General features: G+C 53.6%; 1 protein-coding gene across 7 annotated transcripts in view; it reads left to right on the top strand.

Moving 5' to 3' along the window:
• The window catches only part of KLHL25 (kelch like family member 25), a 50994-nt gene that overhangs the window by 14158 nt on the left and 12056 nt on the right, over positions 1 to 24780 (top strand). Inside the window, exons 1-3 of one of the 7 annotated variants that reach the window (XM_027521064.1) lie at positions 1832 to 1978; positions 3967 to 4012; positions 21197 to 22994. In XM_027521064.1, coding sequence (XP_027376865.1) covers positions 21208 to 22977 — 1770 coding nt within the window. In that variant the 5' untranslated portion in view covers positions 1832 to 1978; positions 3967 to 4012; positions 21197 to 21207 and the 3' untranslated portion in view covers positions 22978 to 22994. Of the gene's footprint in view, positions 1 to 1830; positions 1979 to 3966; positions 4013 to 21193; positions 22995 to 24780 lie in introns of those variants that run through there. The other 6 variants (XM_027521067.1, XM_027521066.1, XM_027521069.1 and 3 more) reach the window with 6 other exon arrangements.

Genomic DNA, 24780 nt, shown 5'->3' with positions numbered 1-24780 from the left:
TTGCAATTCTTTAAGCCTGCTAACTTCTCAAGATTAAAATTTCACATTAAAACCTTTGTCCTTTCTTTGCTGCAAAAGGTATTCAGTTCAGTTCAGTCGCTCAGTTATGTCCGACTCTGCAACCCCATGAATCGCAGCACGCCAGGCCTCCCTGTCCATCACCATCTCCCGGAGTTCAATCAAACTCACGTCCATCGAGTAGGTGATGCCATCCAGCCATCTCATCCTCTGTTGTCCCCTTCTCCTCCTGCCCCCAATCCCTCCCAGCATCAGAGTCTTTTCCAATGAGTCAACTCTTCACATGAGGTGGCCAAAGTACTGGAGTTTCAGCTTTAGCATCATTCCTTCCAAAGAAATCCCAGGGCTGATCTCCTTTAGAATGGACTGGTTGGATCTCCTTGCAGTCCAAGAGACTTGAAAAAGTCTTCTCCAACACCACAGTTCAAAAGCATCAATTCTTCAGTGCTCAGCTTTCTTCACAGTCCAACTCTCACATCCATACATGACCACTGGAAAAACCATAGCCTTGACTAGATGGACCTTTGTAGGCAATGTAATGTCTCTGCTTTTCAATATGCTATCTAGGTTGGGCATAACTTTTCTTCCAAGAAGTAAGCGTCTTTTAATTTCATGGCTGCAATCACCATCTGCAGTGATTTTGGAGCCCCAAAAAATAAAGTCTGACACTGTTTCTACTGTTTCCCCATCTATTTCCCATGAAGTGATGTGACCAGATGCCATGATCTTCGTTATCTGAATGTTGAGCTTTAAGCCAACTTTTTCACTCTCCTCTTTCACTTTCATGAAGAGGCTTTATAGTTCCTCTTCACTTTCTGCCATAAGGGTGGTATCATCTGTATATCTGAGGTTATTGATATTTCTCCTGGCAATCTTGATTCCAGCTTGAAAAAGGTATTAGGTTGGCCCAAAAGTTCATTAAGGTTTTTCTTTTATTTCTTTTTTATTTTTTAATTGGAGGATAATTGCTTTACAATGTTGTGTTGGTTTCTGCCACAAAGCAACCCAAATCAGTCACAATTATACACACGCACACACGCACGCACTCTTGAGCCTCCCTTACCTCTCCCGTTCCACCCATCTAGGTCATCACAGCGTGCCATACTGGGTGCCCTGTGTGAGCAGGGACTCTGGAGCAAAACAGCTCTGAGTACTGAGGACATGTGCACATTTCTTACCTTCTCTGAGCCTCAGTTTTCCCATCTGTGTAAGGGGGACAATGATGGCCTCGAAGAGGTGCCATAGGAATACAGTGAAAGAAGGCTTGTACGGGGCTTGGGAGAAACACTCGCTCACAGCAGGGTTAAAAAAAAAAAAAAAAAAAAGTGACCTGGGTCTGGCGTAGCATCCAGCAGGTTCTTGGGGTTGTGAGGCGAAGACTCTCCTCACTGTTCTCACCAGCAGTACCTACTGTCAACTGGCTTTCTTGCTCAGCCTACTGAGACAGTCTGTGCAAACCCAACAGGTGTGTGTGTACTACGGGTCTGTGTGTGTGACTAGGTAGTCGATTTTTAACAGATATAAGAGGCAGCCTCCTATTCACAGCACATCTCATTTTAGCAGAGAAAGCCAGTTGCTTATTGTGTGTGTGTGTGTATATATATAATATAGTCCTGTAGTACTCCACTGTATGAATGAACCACCGTTTCTTTAACTGGGCCTCTCACCCATAAACATCGAGGCATTTGCAATTTTTTGCTTGTAGCCAAAAGGCAACAGAGGGCAGGAGTCCTGGGTGTGGAGAGGCTGGGCAGAGGGCACGTGCTTCTGTCCTTTTGAAACATCTTGCCAAAGCGCTGTCTAGCCACACACCCCTGCCCTCCGCCCTCCCCATGGGAGGGGACACCCAGAGCTGTGTCCTGGGCTTTGACGCTTGCGGCACCTTCCCATTCTGGTTCGACACTGCCAGCCTGGACTAGAAGGAGCTTCTGGAACACCGGGAGAAAGCAGCTCATGACCTGTAAGTGGCTGGTGCTTGACTATTTTTTTTCCCCTCTTCTGACTTTTTCTGTATGTTCATTTTCCTCCCAGGCTGTCACTCCAGGTGGCTTGCTGAAAGTGATATCTAGGCCAGAGTGCTCTTAATGGCTCCATCTGTGGGCCGCTGCAGATCTTTCAGGGGGCCAGACAGGAAGAGAGACAGCCTCCCTCCCCATCCCCAGCCCCCGCACCACCTCTGTTTGCCAAGGGCCCAACCAGTCCTGCTGCCGAAGGAGGAACCCAGGACCGGGTGGCGATGTTTGCTTTGCACGGGGGCTGTTCTCTGCTCCCAGCTTTGTTTCTCCGCTCTGTCTTGCTCTGGATAATTGAAAGGAAACAAGCAAATTCAACAGATGGGCGAACCTGAGCGCCGAGCTCTTTGTCCCCTCTGAGAGCCGGGACGTCCATTTCATTGGCCCTGCTCCTGTTTGCAGCAACAGCTGGGCTTGCAGACCCGCAGTCTCGGGGCCAGAGATGGTCCAGGAGGCCCCAGTGAGCTGAGGAGCAGCAGGACGCAGCAGTGGAGCCGAGGTGGCAGCGTCTCCCTGCCCCACTGAATTTGGAGGCATCTGAGCCATCCCTGTCTAAGCTGAAAGAAGCCTCTTTGTTGCCAGGTTGCTTTCATGAAGCAGGGTAAACAGAGCTGCTAGGACAATCTGACATCAAACGTCTGTAATAATTCTCCAAAGATTTTTATCTCAAAGTGAAAGTTGCTCAGTCATGTCTGACTCTTTGTGACCCCATGGACTATACAGTCAATGGAATACGCCAGGCCAGAATACAGGAGTGGGTGGCCTTTCCCTTCTCCAGGGGATCTTCCCAACCTAGGGATCGAACTCAGGTCTCCTGCATTGGAGCTGGATTCTTTACCAGCTGAGCCACCAGGGAAGCCCAAGAATACTGGAGTGGGTTGCCTATCCCTTCTCCAGAGGATCTTCCTGACCCAGGAATCCAACCGGGGTCTCCTGCATTGCGGGAGGATTCTTTACTAACTGAGCTATCAGGGAAGCCCTCAAGAGAGTAGCATAATTCACAGTTCAGGGCAAGCAAAGGCAGTGGGGGAGGGGGCTTCCCTGGTTTCTCAGACGTAAAGAATCTACCCGCAATGCAAGAAACTTGGGTTCGATCCCTGGTTTGGGAAGATCCCCTGGAGAAGGGAATGGCTACCCGCTCCAGTATTCTTGCCTGGGAAATCTTGTGCACAGAGGAACCTGGTGAGCTACAATCCGTGGGGTCGCAAAAGAGCCGGACGTGACTGAGCAACCAAGCACACCACAGCACAAAGACGTTGTTGGATACAAATTCAAAACTATGGATGAATGTATTAGTCAGGGTGGTTCTATACTGCGCAGACATTAAAAATTACAGCCAGGCAGAGAGACTGCGCAGGTTCATCCCAGTGTTTGCACGCAGGAGGCCCCAGTCAGTCGGACTCGACCTAGCGGCTCACACTGTATGTCTGTGCTTCGTACCTGAAACACACAAGAGTTTTTTCAGTCCTCCAAGAGCCAGTGGCTGCCTCCGTAGGACAGTGTTCCAGCCCACCACCTCCTGACTGCCTCACCCCCATGAGAACGTCTGTGTCTGTGTCGGGGCTGTGGTTCCCGGGGATCTTCATCTTTTGTATTTTGCCTCTTCTTTTGTGTTGTCTTTTCAGTAATAATGGCTGAGATCTGGGGTGTGCCTGTGGGCCCGTCTCACTTGGTTCGTGGAGCTCACACCCAGCGGAGGGGATCTTGGGCAGAAGCAGGGGCGCTGACCCTCCGTGGCTGCATCTGCTGGGCTGGACGCGTGGCAGTTATTTCAGGGCGTCATTCCACATCTTGCCCAGTGGCCCAGCCTGTAAAAAGCACTCGGCACAGAGCCTGGTACACAGTCGGTGCTCATCACGTGGTTTAGTAGTAGTAGTAGTACCGTTGTAATCCCCATTCGTCTCTGAGCTGCCGTTTTCTTATTTGTAAATTACAGAACTGAGAGGCCGTGTGGTAGGATCCCACCTCTGATGTTCTTCTAGGTGAGTGAAGCCACGTAACTGCATGTGCTAAGTCATTTGGGTCGTGTCTGGCTCTTCGCGACCCCATGAACTGTAGCCCACCAGGCTCCTCTGTCCATGGGATTCTCCAGGCAAGAATACTGGAGTGGGTTGCTATTTCTTCCTCCAGAGCATGCTCCCAACCTTGGAGTCGAACTCATGTCTCTCTAAGTTTCCTGCATTGGCAGGTAGGTTCTTTTACCACTAGCGCCACCTGGGAAGCCTAGTTTTGGCCAGTGAGATGGGGGCAGAAGTGATGTGTGTCCTCCTAAGCCAAATACCAGTGCCGCACTTGCCAGAGCTTTCTCTCTCTTCCCAGTGGCATGGTGACTGGTGATAATGGTCTCGTTTGGGATGCCGGGAGTGACAGTGATGAGAAGAGCACTCTCCACCCCTCGCCCCCACCACCAGCTAGCCCACAGAGCACATCGCATGAGCAAGGAATCTCTCTCCCCCCAGCGCCACTGAGACTCGGGGGTGTTGGTTGTTGCAGCCCAGCCCAGCCCATCTTGATTAAAACCGAGTCATCACCTTGTCAGGCTTGGCTATGAGGATGAAATCTTCCATGTAAGATGCCCAGCACAGTGTGGGTACATGGTAGTCAGGCACTCCATCTGGCTCCCTTCCCAACCAGATTCCCTGCTGATTGTTTGCAACAGGTGTTGCTTCATCTTTCAGCAGCCTTTCACAGGCCTTGACCCCTTACCTCCTGTCCTCTGCCTCTTCTGGGAAGAAAGCCTGTTGCCTGGGAAATGCCAGGGCAGCGTGCCACCCAGACCCTTCCTCCAGGGGCAGCCCACCCACCCCAGTGGAGCTGGTGTCCATCCACACAGCATCTGTCAACTCAGAATAATAGCCCTGACAACCAGAGACCGTGTCCGTCTGGGCCTGGCTATATCAATCATGAGAGCTCAGTGGCTGCACTTCAAGTGTGCATAACAATCGTGTGCATCAAGTGAAAAGGCCGGAGCACGTGGAGAATGCCCTGAGGTGTCTGCCCGCTCCTCTGGGACCCCCTTTCCCTTCCTGACTTTGGGTGTGGGTGGACAGGGTCACTACCCGCCTGGGAGTGTGTGTGAGTGTGTGCACGTGTGTGCGACCCTTTAGCGGCGGCACTGCTGCTCACGACCTCAGGACGGCAGGTAGGTACCTGGCTGCCCCACAGGGTGCCTCATCAGAGGGTGTGGAAGGGTTGGGCTTCTGTCTGTGGGTGTGACCTCAGGGGTGGCCTCCGCCTCTCTCTCTGGGTTGCTGTTTGACACAGGACATTCTATGCTACCCGAAGAGAAGCCCCACTTACTGCCGGGCTGTGTATGAGGCAGACAGCCTCACCACTTGGCTGAGCCTCACTGTGTTCTAGAACCGCCCCCACAGCCAGCCCAGTGCCCTGCAGGAGGGCCAGGGCTTGTGATGAGGCCAGGATGGGGTGAGGCCGCGGGGCGGGGCGCAGCAGCACCCAGCAGACGCTATAACCACGCGAGACCAGGAGGCATGCCTTACACAATTCCCAGGACTTCCCTGCAGATTTGAAACCTTCACAATCCCAAGCTGAAAAACAAGATCAAAATAAATAAATGCACAGTGGAAAACATCAACAGTTTTAAAACTGTTGCAGGTATGTCCAACTTTTTAACAGATGTATAGTTTTTGTTTTGGTTCTCTTTTTTCAAAGAAAGGGCCATTGAAAAGTAGAAGTATCTAGGGAAAGGCCCCATTGACAGTTCACTTGTATCTAGGATCTGTGGCTCTGCTTCCGTTGCAGCGATCTTACTGATTTTACTTTCAATTAGCAGTGAGATCTGCCTGCTTCATGAGGTGCTTAGTTTGTTTTCCACTTGAAACCTGAACAGACGGCTGCCCCTGCACCCCAAGAGCTCCCCGAGGTGCGTGTGTCCTTCAGGTGTGGGCAGAGCGGGGACCTGGGCTGCAGCATCACGGGGTGTCCTCTCGGAAGCCCCCTCCCGGGACCTTGGCTGCAGCATGCGGCCCTGCATGGGTGTGTTATCTTATAGCGTTGGAATCCTTCGTTATCACAGTTCTAGAAGTAACCCAGACCCAGCAGGCTTGAAGAAAACCTTCAGAGTTTTTCCTGACTACAAAAATACTGCATACTTGTTAAGAAAAAAAAAAAAAAATCAACTTAAAAATGAACAGAGTAGACAGTGAAAAAGCCCTTTATTCAGAAGTGAAGGCTGCGGCTGGAGCAAGTCTTCTGAGTTTATTCCTTGACAGTGGTAATGGCAGCAGTAATAAAACAGCCGACTGGGTGAGAGGGTGAGGGCGCGGCCATCCCGATGCTTGTCTCCTGTAATTCTCCCAACAAACCTATGAAGCCGCAGCTGCTTTCATCGTTACTTTTGTGGCTGAGAAAAACAGGCCCAGAGAGGTGAACTCACTTTCCCAGGCTCCCACAGGAAGGGCTGGGCTGTCTCCAGGGGCCCTGTTCCTGTGCGGGAGATCCGGCTCCAGACTGCATGCTGCCCCTCCCCTCTCCGGGCTGGGGTCCGCTTCTTACAGCTGGCATGTCTGCGGCGAATCCTTCACGCGCACGTGTGGCTCCAGGGCTTGGAAGTCCCTGGCCCTGTGTGATGGTGTCCCTGCCCATCCCTGGCCTTGCTCTTCCCTGTAGGGCTGGTGGTTTCTGCCCAGCATCTGCACCTACCGCTTCTCCACTTGAAGCCTCCCTTCCCTGCCAGGTGGGGAGGGGTCAGTGATCCAGGACAGAGCTGGGCCTCCCAAAGAGTGACCTCCAAAATGCAGTTCTGGTCTCCTCCGGTGCCTTTTTCTCTGAGAGTGGCACTGGAATCTTTGGAGAGCTTGGCAAGTTTTCTTCCTGGCTCCGTGCATCCTGGCTCCGTGCATCACTCAAGTTTAAGCCCACGCGTCCCCTCTTCAGAGGGGCCTGAAAGAACCCACCGTCATCGTCTTGCCTGGTGGCCCACCACCTTTTATTTTCTTCATAGAACTTCAAGGACATGAAAGTGCCCTGTTCCCTGGTTTGTGTGCTCACTGATGCCAGGTCTTGTCTGCCCCATTCCCTACTGCCAACCCCAGAGTGCAGCCCCGCTCGGGCAGGAACCTGTCTCCCTGCCTGGCACGTGGGAGTTGTTCAGAAAGTTTGTGGAGAATGAGCGGGTGAGAACATTACCTGCAGCCCCTCAGCTGGGCCCTGGGCTTTTCCAGCTCCCTCTGGCCTGGAAGGATGGAGTTGACACACTCATTCAGAAAATCGCTGACTCCTGGCTTGGGGTGGAAGGTGGGGAAGGGTGAGTGATCCAAGACAGAGCTGGGCTTCCCAAAGAGTGACCTCCAAAATGCAGCTCTGGTCTCCTCCAGTGCCTTTTTCTCTGAGAGTGGCACTGGAATCTTTGGAGAGCTTGGCAAGTTTTCTTCTGAATGTTTTGCCCCTTGGCTTGCTTCCTTGTTTATTTGGGTAACTTTCCAAAGAGCAGGGAAGGGATGAGCTGGACCCCTTATTATTTGGTGCCTTTTTTTTGGAGGAGGGGGCAATTTTAAAACATTTATTTTTATATATTTTTATTTTATTGGAGTATAGTTGATTTATAATGTCAGTTTAAGGGGTACAGCAGGATGCTTAAATTAGACATACACATATATTCATTCTTTTTTTATTGTGTGAGGTGATGTCTCATTGTAGTTTTGATTTGCATTTGTCTAATAATAATAAGCTATGTTGAGCATCTTTGCATGTGCTTGTTGGCCATCTGTATGTCTTTTTTGGATCCTCTGCTCATTTTTTGATTGAGTTGTTTGTTTTTCGGATGCAGAGCAGCAGGAGCTGTTTGTATATTTTGGAGATTAATTCCTTGTTGGTCACATTGTTTGCAAGTATTTTCTCCCATTCTGTGGGTTGTCTTTTCATTTTGTTTATGGTTTCCTTTGCTGTGCGGAAGCATTTAAGTTTAATTAGATCCCACTTGTTTATTTTTGTCCTTATTTTCATTAGGAGGTGGGCCCAAAAAGATATCGCTGTGATTTATGTCAAAGAGTGTTCTGCCTCTGTTATCCTCTAAGAGTTTTATAGTGTCTGGCCTTACGTTTAGGTCTTTGATCCATTTTGAGTTTATTTTTGTGTATGGCATTAAATAATGTTCTGATTTCATTCTTTTACATGTAGCTGTCCAGTTTTCCCAGCTTCACTTACTGAACAGACTGTCCTTTCTCCATTGTTATTCCTGCCTCCTTGGTCATAGATCAACTGAGCACAGGTACCGGGGTTCATGTTTGAGTTTTCTATCCTGTTCCATTGATCTAGTCAGGTTTTGTGCCAGCACCATACTGTTTTGATGACGATAGCTTCGTAGTATAGTCTGAGGTCAGGGAGTCTTATTCCTTCAACTCTGTGTTTCTTTCTTAGGAATGCTTTGGCTGTTAGGGTCCTTTGTGTCTCCATACAAACTTAAGAATTTTTGTTCTAGTTCTGTGAAAAATACTCTTGGGAATTTGCTAGGGATTGTGTTGGGTCTGTAGATTGCCTTTGGTGGTGGTGTCATTTGTCCTATCTTGGTGTCATCTTTGATTTCTTTCATCAGTGTCTTCTCATTTTCAGTCTACAGATCTCTTGTCTCCTTGTGTAGGTTTATTCCTTGGTATTTTATTCTTTCTGATACAGTGGTCAATGGGATTGTTTCCTTAATTTCTCTTTTTGATCTTTTGTTGCTGCTGCTGCTAAGTCGCTTCAGTCGTGTCCAACTCTGTGTGACCCCGTAGATGGCAGCCCACCAGGCTCCCCCGTCCCTGGGATTCTCCAGGCAAGAACACTGGAGTGGGTTGCCATTTCCTTCTCCAATGCATGAAAGTGAAAAGTGAAAGTGAAGTCGCTCAGTCATGTCAGACTCTTAGCGACCCCGTGGACTGCAGCCCACCAGGCTCCTCCGTCCATGGGATTTTCCAGGCAGGAGGACTGGAGTGGGCTGCCAAGTATATAGAAATGCACCAGATTTCTTTGTGTTAATTCCATATCCTGCAGCTCTATCAGATTCACTGACGAGCTTTAGTGGTTTTCTGGTAGCATCTTAAGGGTCTTCTGTGTATGGTAGTATCGTGTCATCTGCAAACAATCACAGTTTTACTTCTTTTCCAATTTGGATTCCTTTTATTTCTTTTTGTTTCTCTGATTGGTGTGGCTAGGACTTCCAAAACCCCATTGAATAAAAGTGGTGAGAGTGGACATCCCTGACTTGTTCCTGATCTTCGAGGGAATGCTTTCAGTTTTTCCCCATCGAGAATGATGTTAGATGTGGGTTTGTCATATATGGCCTATATTATGTCAAGGTATATTTTCTTTGTAACCACTTTCTTCGGAGTCTTTACCATAAGTGGGTGTTGAATTTTGTCAAAACCTTTCTCTGCATCTACTGAGATGATCATGTGGTATTTATTCTTCGGTCTATTAATGTGGTATATAACACTCGAGTGTGATGGCATTTGTTAATGTGGCGTATAATATTGAAGAATCCTTGTATCCCTGGGATAAATCCCGTTTGATGGTGGTGTATGATCCTTTTAATGTATTGTTGGATTCAGTTTGCTAGTATTTTGTTGAGTATTTTTGTGTCTGTGTTCATTTTCCATGGAATTCTCCAGGCACGAATACTGGAGTGGGTAGCCATTCCCTTCTCCAGGGGATCTTCCCAACCCAAGGATTGAACCTGGGTCTCCTGCGTTGCAGGCTATGCATTACCATCTGAGTCACCAGGGAAGCCCCTCATCAGTGATACTGGCCTGCAATTTTCTTTTGGCGGTGGGGTGGGGGGTGATGTCTTTGTCTGCGTTGGTATCAGGGTGATGGTGGCTTTGTAAAGTGAGCTTGGGATCTGGTCCTTCCTCTGCAGTGTTTTGAACAAGTTTCAGAAGGGTAGGTATTAACTCTTCTCTAAATACTTGATAGAATCACCTGTGAAACCACCTGGTCCTGGACTTTTCTTTGTTGGAAGTTTTTAAATCATGGTTTCAATATTAGTACTTGTAATGGCCTATTCATATTTTCAATTTCTTCCTGGTTCAGTCTTGGAAGTGTGTATCTTTCTAAGAATTTTTCCATTTCTTCTAGGTTGTCCATTTTACTGGCATATAAATGTAATAGTCTCTCATGATCTTTTGTATTTCTGTGATGTTCATTTTAAGTTCTCCTTTTTCATTTCTGTTTTCATTGATTTGAGCCCTCTCCCTTGTTTTCTTGATGAGTTTGACTAAAATTTATCAATTTATTTATCAATTGTTTATATTTTCAAAGAACCAGGTTTTACTTTTATTGATTTGTTTTCTATTTTCTTATCTATTTCTTTTATTTCTGTTCTTTATCATTTCTGGGCCTTTGAGCTACGATCAAATGTATTTCTGCTCTGATCTTTATGATTTCTTTTTTTCTAACTTTGGGTATTTTTGTTCTTTTCTGGTCACCTTGGGTATTTGGATTTTTTTGTTCTTTCTCTAGTTGCTTTGCGTATAAGGGTAGGTTATTTGAGATTTTTCTTGTTTCCTCAGGTAAGACTGTACTACTGTAAACTTCCCTCATAGAACTGCTTTTGCTGCATCCCATAGGTTTTGGATTATCATATTTGTGATATGATAATCTCAAGGTATCTTTTGATTTCCTCTTTGACTTCTGTGATCCACTGATGGTTTAGTAACATATCGTTAAGCCTCCAGGTTTTGTGTTTTTTATAGTTTTTTGCCTCTGTAATTGAATTCTAATCTCACAGCATTGTGGCTGGACAAGATGCACGATGATATGATTTCGGTTTTCTTCCAGTTTACCGAGGCTTGGCTTGTGACCTAAGATGTGACTCTGTGTTGGAGAATGTATGATGTGCAGTTGAGAAGAGAGGGTGTTCTGCTTTCTGGATGCAGTGTTCTATAAACACCAGTTCGGTCCATCTGGTCTAATGTGTCATTTAAGGCCTGTGTTTCCCTGTTGATTTTCTGTCTAGGTGTCTGTCCAGAGAAGCCCCTCACTCTTACTGTGTCACTGTCAAGTTCTTCTTTATGGCTGTTCGTGTTTGCCTTGTGTGTTGAGGAGCTCCTGTGTTGGGTGCTGTTACAGCTGTTACGTCTTCTTGAATTGATCCCTCCATCATTGTGTAGTGACCTTCCTTGTCTCTTGTAGTCTGTTTTGTCTGATACGAGTATCGCTGCCCCAGCTTTCTTTCGATTTCCGTTTGCGTGGAGTCCCTTTTCCCGTCCCCTCACTTTGTATTTGTCCCTAGATCTGAAGTGTGTCCCTTGTAGACAGCACACAGGCAGGTCTTGTTTTTGTATCCATTCAGCCAGCCGATGTCTTTCGGTTGGAGCATTTAATCTGTTTACATCTAAGCTAATTATTGATATGCATGTTCTTCTTGCCATTTTGATTGTTTTGTTTTTGTAGGTCTTATTTCTTCTCTTCTTTTGTAGTCTTTTGATTTGATGTCTGTCTTTAGTGTTGTATTTGGATTGCTTTTTCTTCATTGCGTGTGTATTTACTGCAGATTTTTGGTTTGTGGCTCCTGGGGGGTTTTGCTTTTGCAGGTTTGGTATTTATGTGCCAGTCTGTTGTAGGTTGCTGGCCTCTTTTTTCCAGAGCATTTCCAGTATCCTGCATTTGTATTCTCATCTGCTCACAATTGCTGGCTTTGATACTATGTTTAATGTGTAGATGTTTAATGTACTTCGTTTGCCTTCGTGTTTGCCTTTACTGATGGGTTTTCCCATTTGTAATCGTCTTGACTCCATTGTACTTGGGTCTCTTCTTTTCGACGTAGAGAGGTTCCTTTAGGATTTAAGGCTGGTTTGGCGGTGCTGAATTCTCTTAGCTTTTGCTTTTCTGTAAAGCTTTTGATTTCTCCATCAAATCTGAATGATGAACCTTGCTGGATAGAGTATTTTTGGTTGTAGGTTGTAGTATTTTTTTTCCTTTCATCACTTTAAATATATTGTGCTACTCCCTTCTGGCTTGCAGAGTTTCTTCTGAAAAACCAACTGTTACCTTATGGGGATTCCCTTATACGTTATTTGTTGCTTTTCTCTTGGGCTTTTGGTAATTTTTCCTTGTCTTTAATTTTTTTCAGTTTGATTAATATATGTCTCATTCTTTTCTTCTTGGGGTTTATTTTGTGTGAGACTCTGTGCTTGGACTTGAGCGTTTCCTTTCTTGTGTTGGGGAAGTTTTCAGCTCTTATGTCTTCAGATATTTTCTCAGGTCTGTTCGTTTCCTTTTGGGACCCCTGCAGTGCCATTGCTGGTGTGTTTAATGTTGTCCCAGAGGTCTCTGAGACTCTCCTCTTTTCTTTTCATTCTTTTTTCTTTATTCTGTTACACTTCAGTGATTTCCAACACTGTCTTTCAGCTCAATCATTTGTTCTTCTGCCTCAGTTATTCTGCTATTAATTCTTTCTAGTGTATTTTTTTTTTTTTTAGTTAAAAAATTTTTTTAATTTTAGGTACAGCATTCTATTACAGAGGTACATTTTGTGGTCCTTTCTGCTTTTAATCTTTAAAGATTTTTTGTTTATTGTTATTTTTATACAATTTTTAAAGGTTACTTTCCATTTACAGCTGGTCCTGGGGCTTGTTCAGGCTTCCTGGTGGGAAGGCCTGGTGTCTGTCCACTGTACGTGGAGCTGGGTCTTGTCGCTGTGGTGGGCAGGGCTGTGTCCAGTGGTGTGTTTAGAGGTGATGTGAGCTCAGCACCGCTTTAGGCGGCCTGTCTGTCCATGTGTGGGGCTCTGTTCACGTGCTGCTATTTGTTTGACCTGTGGTGATCCAGCGCTGGTGCCTGCAGGTTACTGGGTAAGGTCGGGTCTTGATGCCTAAACGGCAACCTCTGGGAGAGCTAACGCGGATCAGTATTCTCCCGGGCCTCTGCCACAGTGTCCTGTCGGGCAGTCAGCCACAGCCGACCCTTGCCTTCCCAGGAGGCCCTCCAGGACTCAGGTCGGCCCAGCCCCGGCTCCTCTGGAGCTTTGGGCCGGGTCTCAGTGTACCCTGTATGCCCCCCCAGAGTGGAGTCTCTGTTTCTCCCGTCCTGTGGTTCTCCTGCACTGCAGCCCCACCGGCCTTCAAAGCCAAGTGCTCTGAGGGCTCTTCATCCCGATGCCAGACCCTCAGGCTGGGGAGTCGACCAGGTGCTCAGGACCCTCTGGTAGGAGAACCTCTGTGATGTAATTACTTCCCAACCTGTGGGTCGCTCACCTGGAGGCTGCAGGATCTGATGGTGTCATGAAAGCACCCCTCCTGCCATCTCGTGGCGATTTCTTTGTCTTTGAATGTAAAATGTCTTTTTTTTTTTGGTAGGTTCCTGTCTTTTTCTGCTGATGGTCGTTCAGCAGTTCATTGTGATTTTGAGGTTTTTGTGAGAGGAGGTGAGCTTGAGTCCTTCTGCTCTGCCATCTTTTCCAGTCGAGAGCCTTCCTTCACTGAATGCTTGCTGTCTCTCCTGCCTGTGCTGGCCGTTCCCCCCTTGACGTGGGTGTGCAGCTGCAGAGGCCCCTGTGCACTGTTGGGATGGCGTGGGCACTGCTTGGCGTCTGTTTGCAGGTCTCGTAGTGGCAGCTTGTGTCCATGCCACTCCTGGGACAGCGGGAGCAGGGTTTGGAGCCTGCTCATGGGTCTCCTTGGGAATTCCCTGGTAGCTCAGTTGGTAAAGAATCTGCTTGCAGTGCAGGACACCCGGGTGTGGAAGATCCCCTGGAGAAGGCAGTGGCACCCCACTCCAGTATCCTTGCCTAGAGAATCCCATGGGCGGAGGAGCCTGGTGGGCTATAGTCCGTGGGGTCACAAGAGTCGGACAAGACTTAGCAACTAAACCACCACCACCACATGGGTCTCCTGGGGCAGCTGCCGTCTGTGTACTCCTAGGACAGCGGGCACAGCGCTTGGCGCCTGCTTGCGGGTCTTAGAGCAGCAACTCGCTCCCACCCCCAGAGCTCCTGCAGGCGGCGTCCTGTTGCCTAGGAGCAGTCACAGGGAGGGATGCCCTTATGATGGTCTGGCCCTCTCCTGGGTGCCTTACCTCTCTGGCGGGCCCTCGCTGCTCCCGAGCATACCCTCAGTTGCCACACTCCAGCCTCTCCACGCAGCCAGCCCCTGTCCTCTTCTGACTGAAACCTGAGCCAGCACCCAGCCGCCCCCCGCACCAGCAGATGAGTGCCTCAGGCGGGGGAGCTCTGGGCAGTGGTGCCCACCTCCCATGCAGGTTACTGTCTGCAGTGCCTTCTGCAAGCCAGGTGCCACGCTCTCCTCCTCCTCGGCACTGAAGCTCCCCCTCCAACTAGTCTGGTCTCCCCGCCAGTGAGAGGACTCCCCAGCTTGCAGGGACTTTTCCTCCTCCACAGCTCCGACCCTGGGGCACAGGCCCTGTTCCAGTTCCTTTCTTTGTCCCTGGGTCCTGTGTGGTTACACGGAGGTTTTCTTTCCCATTGAGGAGTCTGTGGCCTTATGGCGGCATTCGGTAGGTGTTCTGCGTGAGTCACTCTGCTTGCAGATGTATTATTAGTGTTTGGCAGGAGGAGGTGAGCGCCCCGACCTGGTCCCCTGCCATCGGTCCCGTGCCTTCAGTGTGGTGCATTTTAACCGCTTCCCTGCAGGGAAAGCCTGTGGTCACAGGAGCGGAGCTGTTGTAGGAGCTGGATCGATACCTCTTAGTGGGATGATATATTGCTCGTCAGGAGCCTGGCAGTGTTGTGCAGGTAATTGATGTGCCTTGTATCCATCAAAGCCCAGGGTGATGCTTAGGTCATCAGAATAATCCTGAGATGCCTACAGCTCGAGAGGGTCTGACTTACTGGGGCCTCCGAAGGCAGGGGGCCACGGAGACAGGCTTCCAAGAGCCAGGACAGACCTGACTTGGCAAACATACTGTTGTTCCCCCCCGCCCCACCCCTTCTTAAAATCTTTAGTTTTGAGACAGGACAGAAGTCTTACAGGTACTCATGGAGAAGCAACACATGATCACAGTTGAAAGCAAAGACAGTCCAGTTGGAAAGTTTTTATACCTGTCAGCTAATGCTGAAGCTGAAGCTCTGAGCATGGCACGCTGCAGGGCTCAGAGGAATGGTGCTTAATATTCTTCCCCTTTTTCCTCTCCCTCTCCCAACAGAATCCACGCCAGCCTCCTCATAGTCCTCCTCAAGGGCAGCCATGTCCTCATGGGCCCCAGAAAACACTCCTTCCTCTGTGCCTTCACCCACGTGGCAGTGACCAGAGGCACGCTGGGCATCCCTCAGGTCAAATGTGTGGTCCAGGCCGCAGCGATGGCCATGGTGTTGCTCAGCAGGCACCCAGCTCGCTGGACTTGGCCCACACTTTCGGCGCTCACCCCTCCCGCCACTGGGAACCTCCTGTCTCACACCGGCTCTGGGTCCTCCAGCCCCAGCACAGGGCTGTGTGTGTCACTGGTACCAGTCACTGGTAATCATCTCGTGAAACCCATTCTTGGTGAATGGGGTGGCCTCCCCTGGTGGTGGGAGGGGTGGCAGGACTTCCCCCGCTGAGACCCCCTGGCAAGGCCAGCATCCTGTCCCCCAGTCCCAGTGAGTCCTGCACTCACTGGGACTCCTGGCGGCCCGGGACGGGAAGGAAGGGGCAGAGGGCCTCAGGTCGGTGGTCACCAAGCCCCCGCGCTCCTCCTGTGCACAGCTCCCATCTGGGGCGGCACTGCACTTCCGGCCTGTGTTCAGCCTCTTGGCGGCCCCGGGGATGGATGCCATGTCACCCCACGGCTGAGTCAGCACCGCAGACTAGCGTCTCCAGGCCCCTCCTGGTTTTGGGACCTGTCACCATGGCTGGGCAGGTGCTGGGACCCCAGGGATGTGCGGCTTTGGCCAGCCCTAGATCCCATGGATCCCATGTCTAAACAGCCTGGAGCGGGAAGAGAGTGGTTCCTGAGAACAGGCGGGTGTCAGGGTAAGCAGGAGGGGGTGCCTTGCTGGCTCAAGGGTCTCCCACTCGGATCCATTGTCACAGTCGGCCTGGCAGCATCCACAGCTGCCTCAGCCTGCATCTTCTCCGGAGCATGGCCGTGCGAGCACTGCAGCGGATGCTAGCAGGGAGAGCCTCGTGCTCCGTGTGCAGCTCGTCTTGGTCATCCAGTCCGGCTGAGCCTCCACTCTGTGCCAGGTCCCATCGGTTAGCACCACACACAGTCCTTGCCTCAGGGGCCGGAGATACAGAAGGCAGATAAGCCTGTGATTGTAAGTTGTGACAAGTGCTGTAAGTGGGGGAGGTGTGGGGAGGAGAGAGAGCAAGCCTTTCAGGGACAGCGAGGTGGACGGCAGAGCATTCCAGGCAGAAGAGCAGCTCATGCAAAGGTCCTGAGGCCAGGGACACGTCCAGCACAGCTGGAGGGGCAGCTCTTTGGGAAATAGCAGGATGTGAGGACCCAGAGGCCACGGTGGGGACCTGGGATTTTACTGAGACTGCTGAGATGTCCTAGAGCTGGGTGTGGTGTGATCCAGGTGGTGCTTTTTAAAGGATAACTGTGGTCTCTGGGTAGATTCAGACCCGAGCAAAAGCAGAGGCTGGGGTGGGGGTTCTGTGAGTCGGGGGTGGTGGGGAGGGTCAGACAGGGATTCGTGTAGGAGGTAAGGCCACAGGGCTTGTATGAACTGGTGTGGGGGGCGGGGGTGGGATTTGAGCATGAGGGAGCGTGTTGGTGCTGTTTCGCAGGTTTGGGGGAACACTGAGAACTTCCCCAGACATGTCACAGTGGAGGGAACAATTCGGCTTCTGGGGATCTTGTAGCTGTGAGGCAGGGAGCCCAGGGTCGGGTACGCAGCCCTGGGGGACCCCTGGCTCCCAAGCCTGACCTCCCACACTGCTGGCCAGAGCTGAAGGGCAGCCCTGGGTACCTGTGGGCCTGGGTGAACACTGTGGTCCCCTCCATGTGTCTGAGCCTCAGTATTCCTGTCTGTAAATTGGGGCCAGTGGGCCTCTCGCTCCCTGGAATCCTGGGGCTTCGGGGCTGTTGCTAAAAGGCTGGCTCAGGTCCCGGCATCTCCTGAGAGGACGTGGGGCAGACAGGGAGGCGGCTGGCCTGGTAGGCAGCCTGCTCCCGGCTCTGCTCCGCAGAGCCAGGCTGGCCGCCATCTGGGGGCTGGAGCCCACTGGGTGTATCTGTGCATCTCAGGATCTTGGCCTGGGAGGGGGTTGGCATCAGCGGGCAGGCATCCTCAGCTGAGTGGGACAGAAGTCAACTCTGGGCCCTGGCCACCCACTCAGCACTGCCCTCGGAGAGGTCACCTGACCTCATTCTCCGGGCACACGTGGCTACTCTGTCGGGGTTTGCCGTGCTTTGGGGCACTTTCTCATCTTGGAGTCCTGCTCTGTCCTGCCCCTAAAGCCCCGCCCCCCCACCAGGGTGTCTCCACCTGGATCCCTCCAGGGCGGTCCTGTGCACAGCACCCCAGGATGGAGGCGGGCCTAGCCCAACCCCACAGTCCCCTGCCCGGCCGCCCCAGCGTGGACCAGGGTCTGGGACAGAGGGAGGCGGGCCGCACGGGGCCAGAAAGCCTGAGAGGGCCTTCGCCCAGCGGCTTAGAGTGTGTGTGTGTCCATGTGTCACCACGTGGGGAGAGCAGGGCTGTCCACTCTCTGGCTGGCCCTGGGGCTGGGCCCTGTGCACAGCAGCCTCCAAGCCCCCCGCCCCCACTCCCCACAGGAGCAGGTACTGGTGACATCCTGGTCACACGGCTGGCATTCCACCCCGGCGCTGTCTGTAAAGTGAGTCCAGGAGGAGCTGCGCACCCACAGCATTCCAGACCACACTCCAGTGGGGCTCAGAAGCAGCCTGGCTTCCTGGCTGGGCGGGGCGCCGGGCAGAGGTGTTCAGGGACCCGGAGCAGGTGGGGCTGTGGGACAGCAGGAACTGAGGTCAAGCCTCACCATCAGGGCCCTGAATCAGAGACCTTGGAGCCAGTCCCCCAGGCGCCCCCAGATCAGAGGCCACGTCCCTCTAAAGGCCCTGGCACCAGAGGCATGGTGGATGGCATCACCCAGTTGCACGCATGTGTGTGCTCTGTCGTGTCCAATGCTGTGCAACCCTGCAGACTGTAGCTCTCCAGGCTCCTCTGACCATGGGATTCTCCAGACAAAAGTACTGGAGTGGGTTGCCATTTCCTCCTCCAGGGGATCTTCCCGAGCCAGGGATTGAACTCAGGTCTTCTGCGTCTCCTGCATTGCCAGGCGGATTCTTCACCAGTGAGCCACCTGGGAAGCCCCAGTGGACGGCCACATTTGGGAAAGTGTCCGATGATTGAGGGACAGTAGCAGGAATGAGGATTAAGCAGTCACACAAGGTGCAGGGACCGTGCTGTGCGGTCTGGAATCAAGGGTGGGCAGTTCAGACCTGGTTGGGGGTTGCTGCTGCTGAGCTTGTGAGGCCAGGTCAGCACAGCCTGTCGTGTCTGACGCCCGGTCCCAGGGCCAGGCTCAGAGGTCAAGCTCTGTAAATAATTGCCAACAAGTGAGGGGCTCTCAGGAGGCCTGAACAGGGCAGGGGCTTTGTCTTACAAAAGAGGAGACTGAGTTGCAGAGAGAGTGGTGCCCTGGGTGGGTGGTAGCTTGGGGACCACTGTGTATAGTCTGGGCGTGGGGTCCTGCATTTTCCCACTCCTGCAGACTGCACACGGACAAGTACACCCCTGAGCCTGAGCTCTTCACCTGAGCCCTGTGGGCCACAGTGGCTGGTTTGTGCAGCCGTGTTCCTGGCGGGCCACTGGCCCATGGTCTGCCTGGAGCTCGGGGGCCAGAGCAGCGAGGCCAGGCCCAGCCCCGGTGTCTTCCCTGCCCAGCCAGGGAGCTGGGGCCTTGCCCGGGCAGCTCTCATCACGTCACTGTGGCTTCCCTGGTTCTTTGCCAGGAGAGGAGGGAGCAAGGGAGACAGCCGTGCACTTGGACTCTAACTGGCAGTCCACCGAAGCTGGAGCACCGCCTTCCTTCATCAGGTCGTCGTCGTTCAGTTGCTCAGTCGTGTTCGACTCTTTGCAGCCCCATGAACTACACGCCAGGCTTCCCTGTGCTTCACCAGCTCTTGGAGTTTGCTCAGACTCACGTCCATCAGGTCTGTGATGCCATCCAGCCATCTCATCTTCTGTCGCCCCCTTGTCCTCCTGCCCTCAATCTTTCCTAGCATCAGGGTCTTTTCCAGTGAGTCAGCTTTACAATTCAAGTGGCCAAAGTATTGGAGCTTCAGCATCGGTCCTTCCAATGAATATTCAGGGTTGATTTCCTTTAGGATTGACTTGATTGATCTCCTTGCTGTCCAAGGGACTCTCAAGAGTCTTCGCCAACACCACACCAGTTCGAAAGCATCAGTTCTTCGATGCTCAGACTTCCTTATGGTCCAACTTTCACATGCGTACATGACTACTAGAAAAACCATAGCTTTGACTATACGGACCTTTGTTGGCAAAGTGATGTCTCTGCTTTTTGATACGCTGTAGGTTTGTCACTGCTTTTCTTCCAAGGAGCAGCGTCTTTTAATCTCATGGCTGCAGTCACCATCTGCAGTGATTTTGGAGCCCAAAAAAATAAAGTCACAGGTCATTGCTTCAGTACAAGAGTGACCTGGAGTGAGGAGGGGTCGGGGGTTGTTACACGTTTTTCTGGCCTTGTTACCAGCTGGAAGCACAGACTTCTGGGGTCAGGATGCTGAATGCAGTTTGCTTTTGGCCACTTCAAGGCCTAGGGTTTTGCCTGCTTGTTGGCTGAGCCTCGTTTCCACAGCACCATAGTGGGGTCTGGGGTCGTGTCATTGACCAGACTTTATTAATTAAAGTGCTTTGGAATCCCTGCATTCGAGCCCATGTCTGCTCCGGGGACCAGTGCCCTGAGCCCCATGTTCCTGGCCCAGCAGAGATGGGCAGACTGGGGCGTGTGGGGTGCTCGCTGCGGCCCAGGAGCCCAGAGTTGCCTGTCGGGACCAGGGAGACTCCACCGGCTGCAGGTGTTCTGGCTGTGGTGGTTGAGGCAGACCCGGGTTGCTTCAGTGTCCTGCTGTCACCCAGGGCTTTGTCTCGACTTCCCGCTGGGATTCAGAATGGAGCAGGTGTCCAGGGAGTGAGCCACAGGCCAGCTGGCCTCATCGCAGCTGGGTCCAGAGGCCTCTAGAGAGCCCTGGATCTGCAGAGCATGTCTACACCGAGCACTTGGGCTGACAGTGGTTCATGGCGTGCTTTCCAAGGGCAAAGGTGATGAGTGTGGCCGCGGCTGCGTGCGGCCGGCTCAGGACAGGGCCCCGCGGGGAGCAGAGCGGGGCGTGAGGCTCTGCCTGGGCTCTGTGGCTCCTCGGGGATGTTTTGCAAAAGCCCCCCCTGCACGAATCTGAGTCTCCTTGGCCAACGGGGTGGCTGCTGGGCTGGAACTGGACAGCCCACGTGGGAATCCTGGCTGTGGGAGTCAGGCAGCCAGGGTGCCTCTCTGAGCCTTGGCTTCCCTGGCTGCAGAATGGGGCCATGCAGCAGCATCTCTGAGCCAAGGAATGTATCCAGAGCACATGCTGCTTAGCACTGCCCTGCTGTCCTCTTTTTTATTCAAATTTATTTATTTTGGGCTGTGCTGGGTCTTCGTTGCTGCACAGGCTTTTCTCTGGTTGCAGCAAGCAGGAGCTCCTCTCCAGTTGTAGTGTACGGGCTTCTCATTGCGGGGGCTTCTCTTGGTGCAGAGCACAGGCTCTGGGGCCCATCACCAGTAGTGGCGGCACGTGGGCTCAGTAGTTGAGGCTCCCAGGCCCTGGAGCGCAGGCTCAGTAGTTGTGGTGCACGGGCTTAGTTGCTCCCCAGCATGTGAGGTCTTCCGGGTTCGGGGATCCAACCCATGTCTCCTGCATTGGCAGGGGGATTCTTTACCACTGAGCCACCAGGGACGCGAGCCCACCTGCTGTCTTCTTAACCGGGCCGGGGACACCGTGGCATGTTCTTGCAACCATGGGAGATGACTGTAGGTCAAAGTCACCTGGGCAGGCTCCTATTCAGAGATGAACCTCAGGTTTTACCACCGGAGTTATCCTTTGGCCGTCAGATTGAGGGGCGGGGCTTGGTCTGGGTGTGGCAGAGCTGAGCAGGGGTGGAGGGGGCCGGCCGGCTGGGTTTGGGGGATGCTGCGGGGGGCCCCGGGGCCTGGCCCCTCTCACCTGTGGCCTCATCCCTACCCCTCCCCACCGCCCAGCAGGTCGGCTCAGCATGTCGGTCAGCGTCCACGAGACCCGCAAGTCGCGGAGCAGCACGGGCTCCATGAATATCACGCTGTTCCACAAGGCCTCGCACCCCGATTGCGTGCTGGCGCACCTCAACACGCTGCGCAAGCACCGTATGTTCACCGACGTGACGCTCTGGGCCGGCGACCGCGCCTTCCCCTGCCACCGCGCCGTGCTGGCCGCCTCCAGCCGCTACTTCGAGGCCATGTTCAGCCATGGCCTGCGGGAGAGCCACGATGACACGGTCAACTTCCAAGACAACCTGCACCCTGAGGTGCTGGAGCTGCTGCTGGACTTCGCCTACTCGTCGCGCATCGTCATCAATGAGGAGAACGCCGAGTCGCTGCTGGAGGCGGGTGACATGCTGCAGTTCCACGACGTGCGGGACGCGGCCGCCGAGTTCCTGGAGAAGAACCTGTTCCCGTCCAACTGCCTGGGCATGATGCTGCTCTCGGACGCCCACCAGTGCCGCCGGCTCTACGAGTTCTCCTGGCGCATGTGCCTGGTGCACTTCGAGGCCGTGCGCCAGAGCGACGACTTCAACAGCCTCTCCAAGGACACCCTGCTGGACCTCGTCTCCAGCGACGAGCTGGAGGCGGAGGACGAGCGCGTGGTCTTCGAGGCCGTGCTGCAGTGGGTCCGGCACGACCTGGAGCAGCGCAAGGCCCACCTGCCGGAGCTCCTCCGCGGCGTGCGGCTGGCCCTGCTGCCCTCCGACTGTCTGAAGGAGGCCGCGTCCGGCGACGCCCTGCTCATGGCGGATGAACGCACGCGGCTGCTGGTGGACGAGGCGCTGCGCTGCAAGACCCGGATCCTGCAGAACGACGGCGTGGTCACCAGCCCCTGCGCCCGGCCGCGCCGGGCCGGCCACACGCTGCTCATCCTCGGGGGCCAGACCTTCATGTGCGACAAGATCTACCAGGTGGACCACAAGGCCAAGGAGATCATCCCGAAGGCGGACCTGCCCAGCCCCCGCAAGGAGTTCAGCGCCTCGGCCATCGGCTGCAAGGTCTACGTCACGGGGGGCCGGGGCTCTGAGAACGGGGTCTCCAAGGACGTGTGGGTGTACAACACCGTCCACGAGGAGTGGTCCAAGGCGGCGCCCATGCTGATCGCCCGCTTCGGCCACGGCTCCGCCGAGCTGGAGAACTGCCTCTACGTGGTCGGGGGCCACACGTCGCTGGCCGGCGTTTTCCCGGCCTCGCCGTCGGTCTCGCTGAAGCAGGTGGAGAAGTATGACCCCGGGGCGAACAAGTGGACCATGGTGGCCCCGCTGAGGGATGGCGTCAGCAACGCTGCGGTGGTGAGCGCCAAGCTGAAGCTCTTCGTGTTCGGGGGCACCAGCATCCACCGGGACATGGTGTCCAAGGTCCAGTGCTATGACCCGTCGGAAAACCGGTGGAGCATCAAGGCCGAGTGTCCGCAGCCCTGGCGGTACACCGCGGCCGCCGTGCTGGGCAGCCAGATCTTCATCATGGGCGGCGACACAGAATTCACGGCCGCCTCGGCCTACCGCTTCGACTGCGAGAGCAACCAGTGGACGCGGATTGGGGACATGACCGCCAAGCGCATGTCCTGCCACGCCCTGGCATCAGGCAACAAGCTCTACGTGGTGGGGGGCTACTTCGGCACCCAGCGGTGTAAGACCCTGGACTGCTACGACCCCACCTCGGACACGTGGAATTGCGTCACCACCGTGCCCTACTCGCTCATCCCCACGGCCTTCGTCAGCACCTGGAAGCACCTGCCCGCCTGAGGTGCGGAGCCAGCCAGGTGAGCCCCACTCCCCGCCCGAACCCACTCGGGGCAAAGGCTGCATCTTCCGGGGAGGCTGGGTCAGTCAGGAATCAGGTGACTGGGGGGCCTCTGGGACCCCTTTTTTCTACTTTGGAGCCAGAACCATCCCTCCCCCCCCTGCTCCTTACTGACAGTTAATCTTGAGCAAAGCCTGTAACCCTTTTGCCAGATGGGGGCAACCGTCTTAGACTGGTTCCTGGGGTCTGGCTGTAGATCAGTCATCGGGGGTCTGTGGACACATAATATGTGGCGTCTAGGCTAACTTTTGAAGTCTGGGGGCACAGTCTCCATGCAAGGGCACCCTCAGAGAACGGGGCTTCCAAGGACGTGTGGGTGTACAGCCACCAGCTGTGAAGTGAGGGTTCCCCAGAGCCGTCTTAGATCCAGCACTGGAAGCGCTCATGAATGTGCTGAAGGTATATATTCCCAGTTATGGTTTAATTACGGGGAAAGGATGCGGATTAAGAGGAGAGGGTGGAGATGCCTGGGGCAGAGCCCTGGACAGGGGTCCAGACGCGGAGCACCCCATCCACTCCCCGTGTGTTAACAGCATCCGTGAGTGATGGCACATGCACGGTACTGCCCACCAGGGAAGCTCACACAGCGTTGGTGTCCAGAGTTTTTATCAAGGCCCCATCGTGTGGGCATGACTGCTTGGCCACACGGTTACTCTCAAGTCAGCTGGTCCAGCATGACCCAAAGCCCCCCTAGGTCACACGGACGTCACTCTAAACAAAGACCCTCCTATCGGGTATGACACAGATCACCTCCCGGAAGCTAAGAGTGGACCTCTGGGGACTGAACTTGGGTCAATTACAGGCAGATTCTTGACCATCTAAGCCACCAGGGAAGCCCCTCTGTTTGGGCAAGGCCACCAATTCTGTCCTCCGCAAATGCTGAGCCCAGGCCTCAGCCCAGACCACTGCAGTTGGGGCGTCTGGGGCCCAGGGCTCAGAGCTGGAGTAGCTCTAGGCGAGTCCAGAGTGCAGTCAGGGCGAGCACCCCACTGGGCGGGCCCGTGAGGAGCAGCGGGAGGGGAGTGGACGGGGCACTCGGGGGTGGGCGCGGGCACCGCGGGGCCGGACGCCGCTGTGGCATCTGGTGGGGCCAGGGCCCTGGGCCCAGCCTCTCCTGGGGGCAGCCGTGTGCTCCCCCGTGCGCGAGGGAGCCTCTCTTCTCCTCCCATCCCTCCACGAGATGGAGAGGAGGCCTTCCTCCGAGCATGGGAACAGCCCCCAGCAGGGCTGCCTCAGTTACCCCGGGTTACCACACGCTCTGATCTCAGTGACATCATTCCATGAAGTCACCATGTGAAACAGGAAGGACATCGTGGAGGCCAGGGGCAAGGTGACACGGTCAAGCGCTCCTTGTGAGCATTGGAGGGGCAGGGGGCTGGCAGGAGGGGCTTGTCCAGGGTGCAGGACGGATGGAGTCAGGGGAAGGAGGCCAGCCTGTCCTGGCGGGGCCCTTTCTGGGGTGGGGGGTGCTTTCCTGCAGCCCTTCTGGGGTGATCCAACTGGCGCTGAGGTTGGATTCGGGTGTCCTGAGCCAGCCTGGCAGGGGCACAGGGGCTGGGACGGGGTGTAGACTGGTGGGCATTGGAGAAGGTCGTCCATGGTCACGTCCCAGCTCTTAGCTCGCCCCGGGTCTTTGTCCCTTGGGGCGGTGAGGTCCCGGGACCCCCGGTGGGTGGAAGGCAGAAGGCATTGGTCCTGGGGGCTCCAAGAAGCTCAGGGGAGGGTGGGATCAGATGCCAGGTCAT

This window comes from Bos indicus x Bos taurus, chromosome 21, assembly GCF_003369695.1.
Source record: "Bos indicus x Bos taurus breed Angus x Brahman F1 hybrid chromosome 21, Bos_hybrid_MaternalHap_v2.0, whole genome shotgun sequence".
Classification (NCBI taxonomy): Eukaryota; Metazoa; Chordata; class Mammalia; order Artiodactyla; family Bovidae; genus Bos; species Bos indicus x Bos taurus.
The sequence above is the reverse complement of the archived record's forward strand: the minus strand, read 5'-3'. Positions and strand labels throughout refer to the sequence as shown.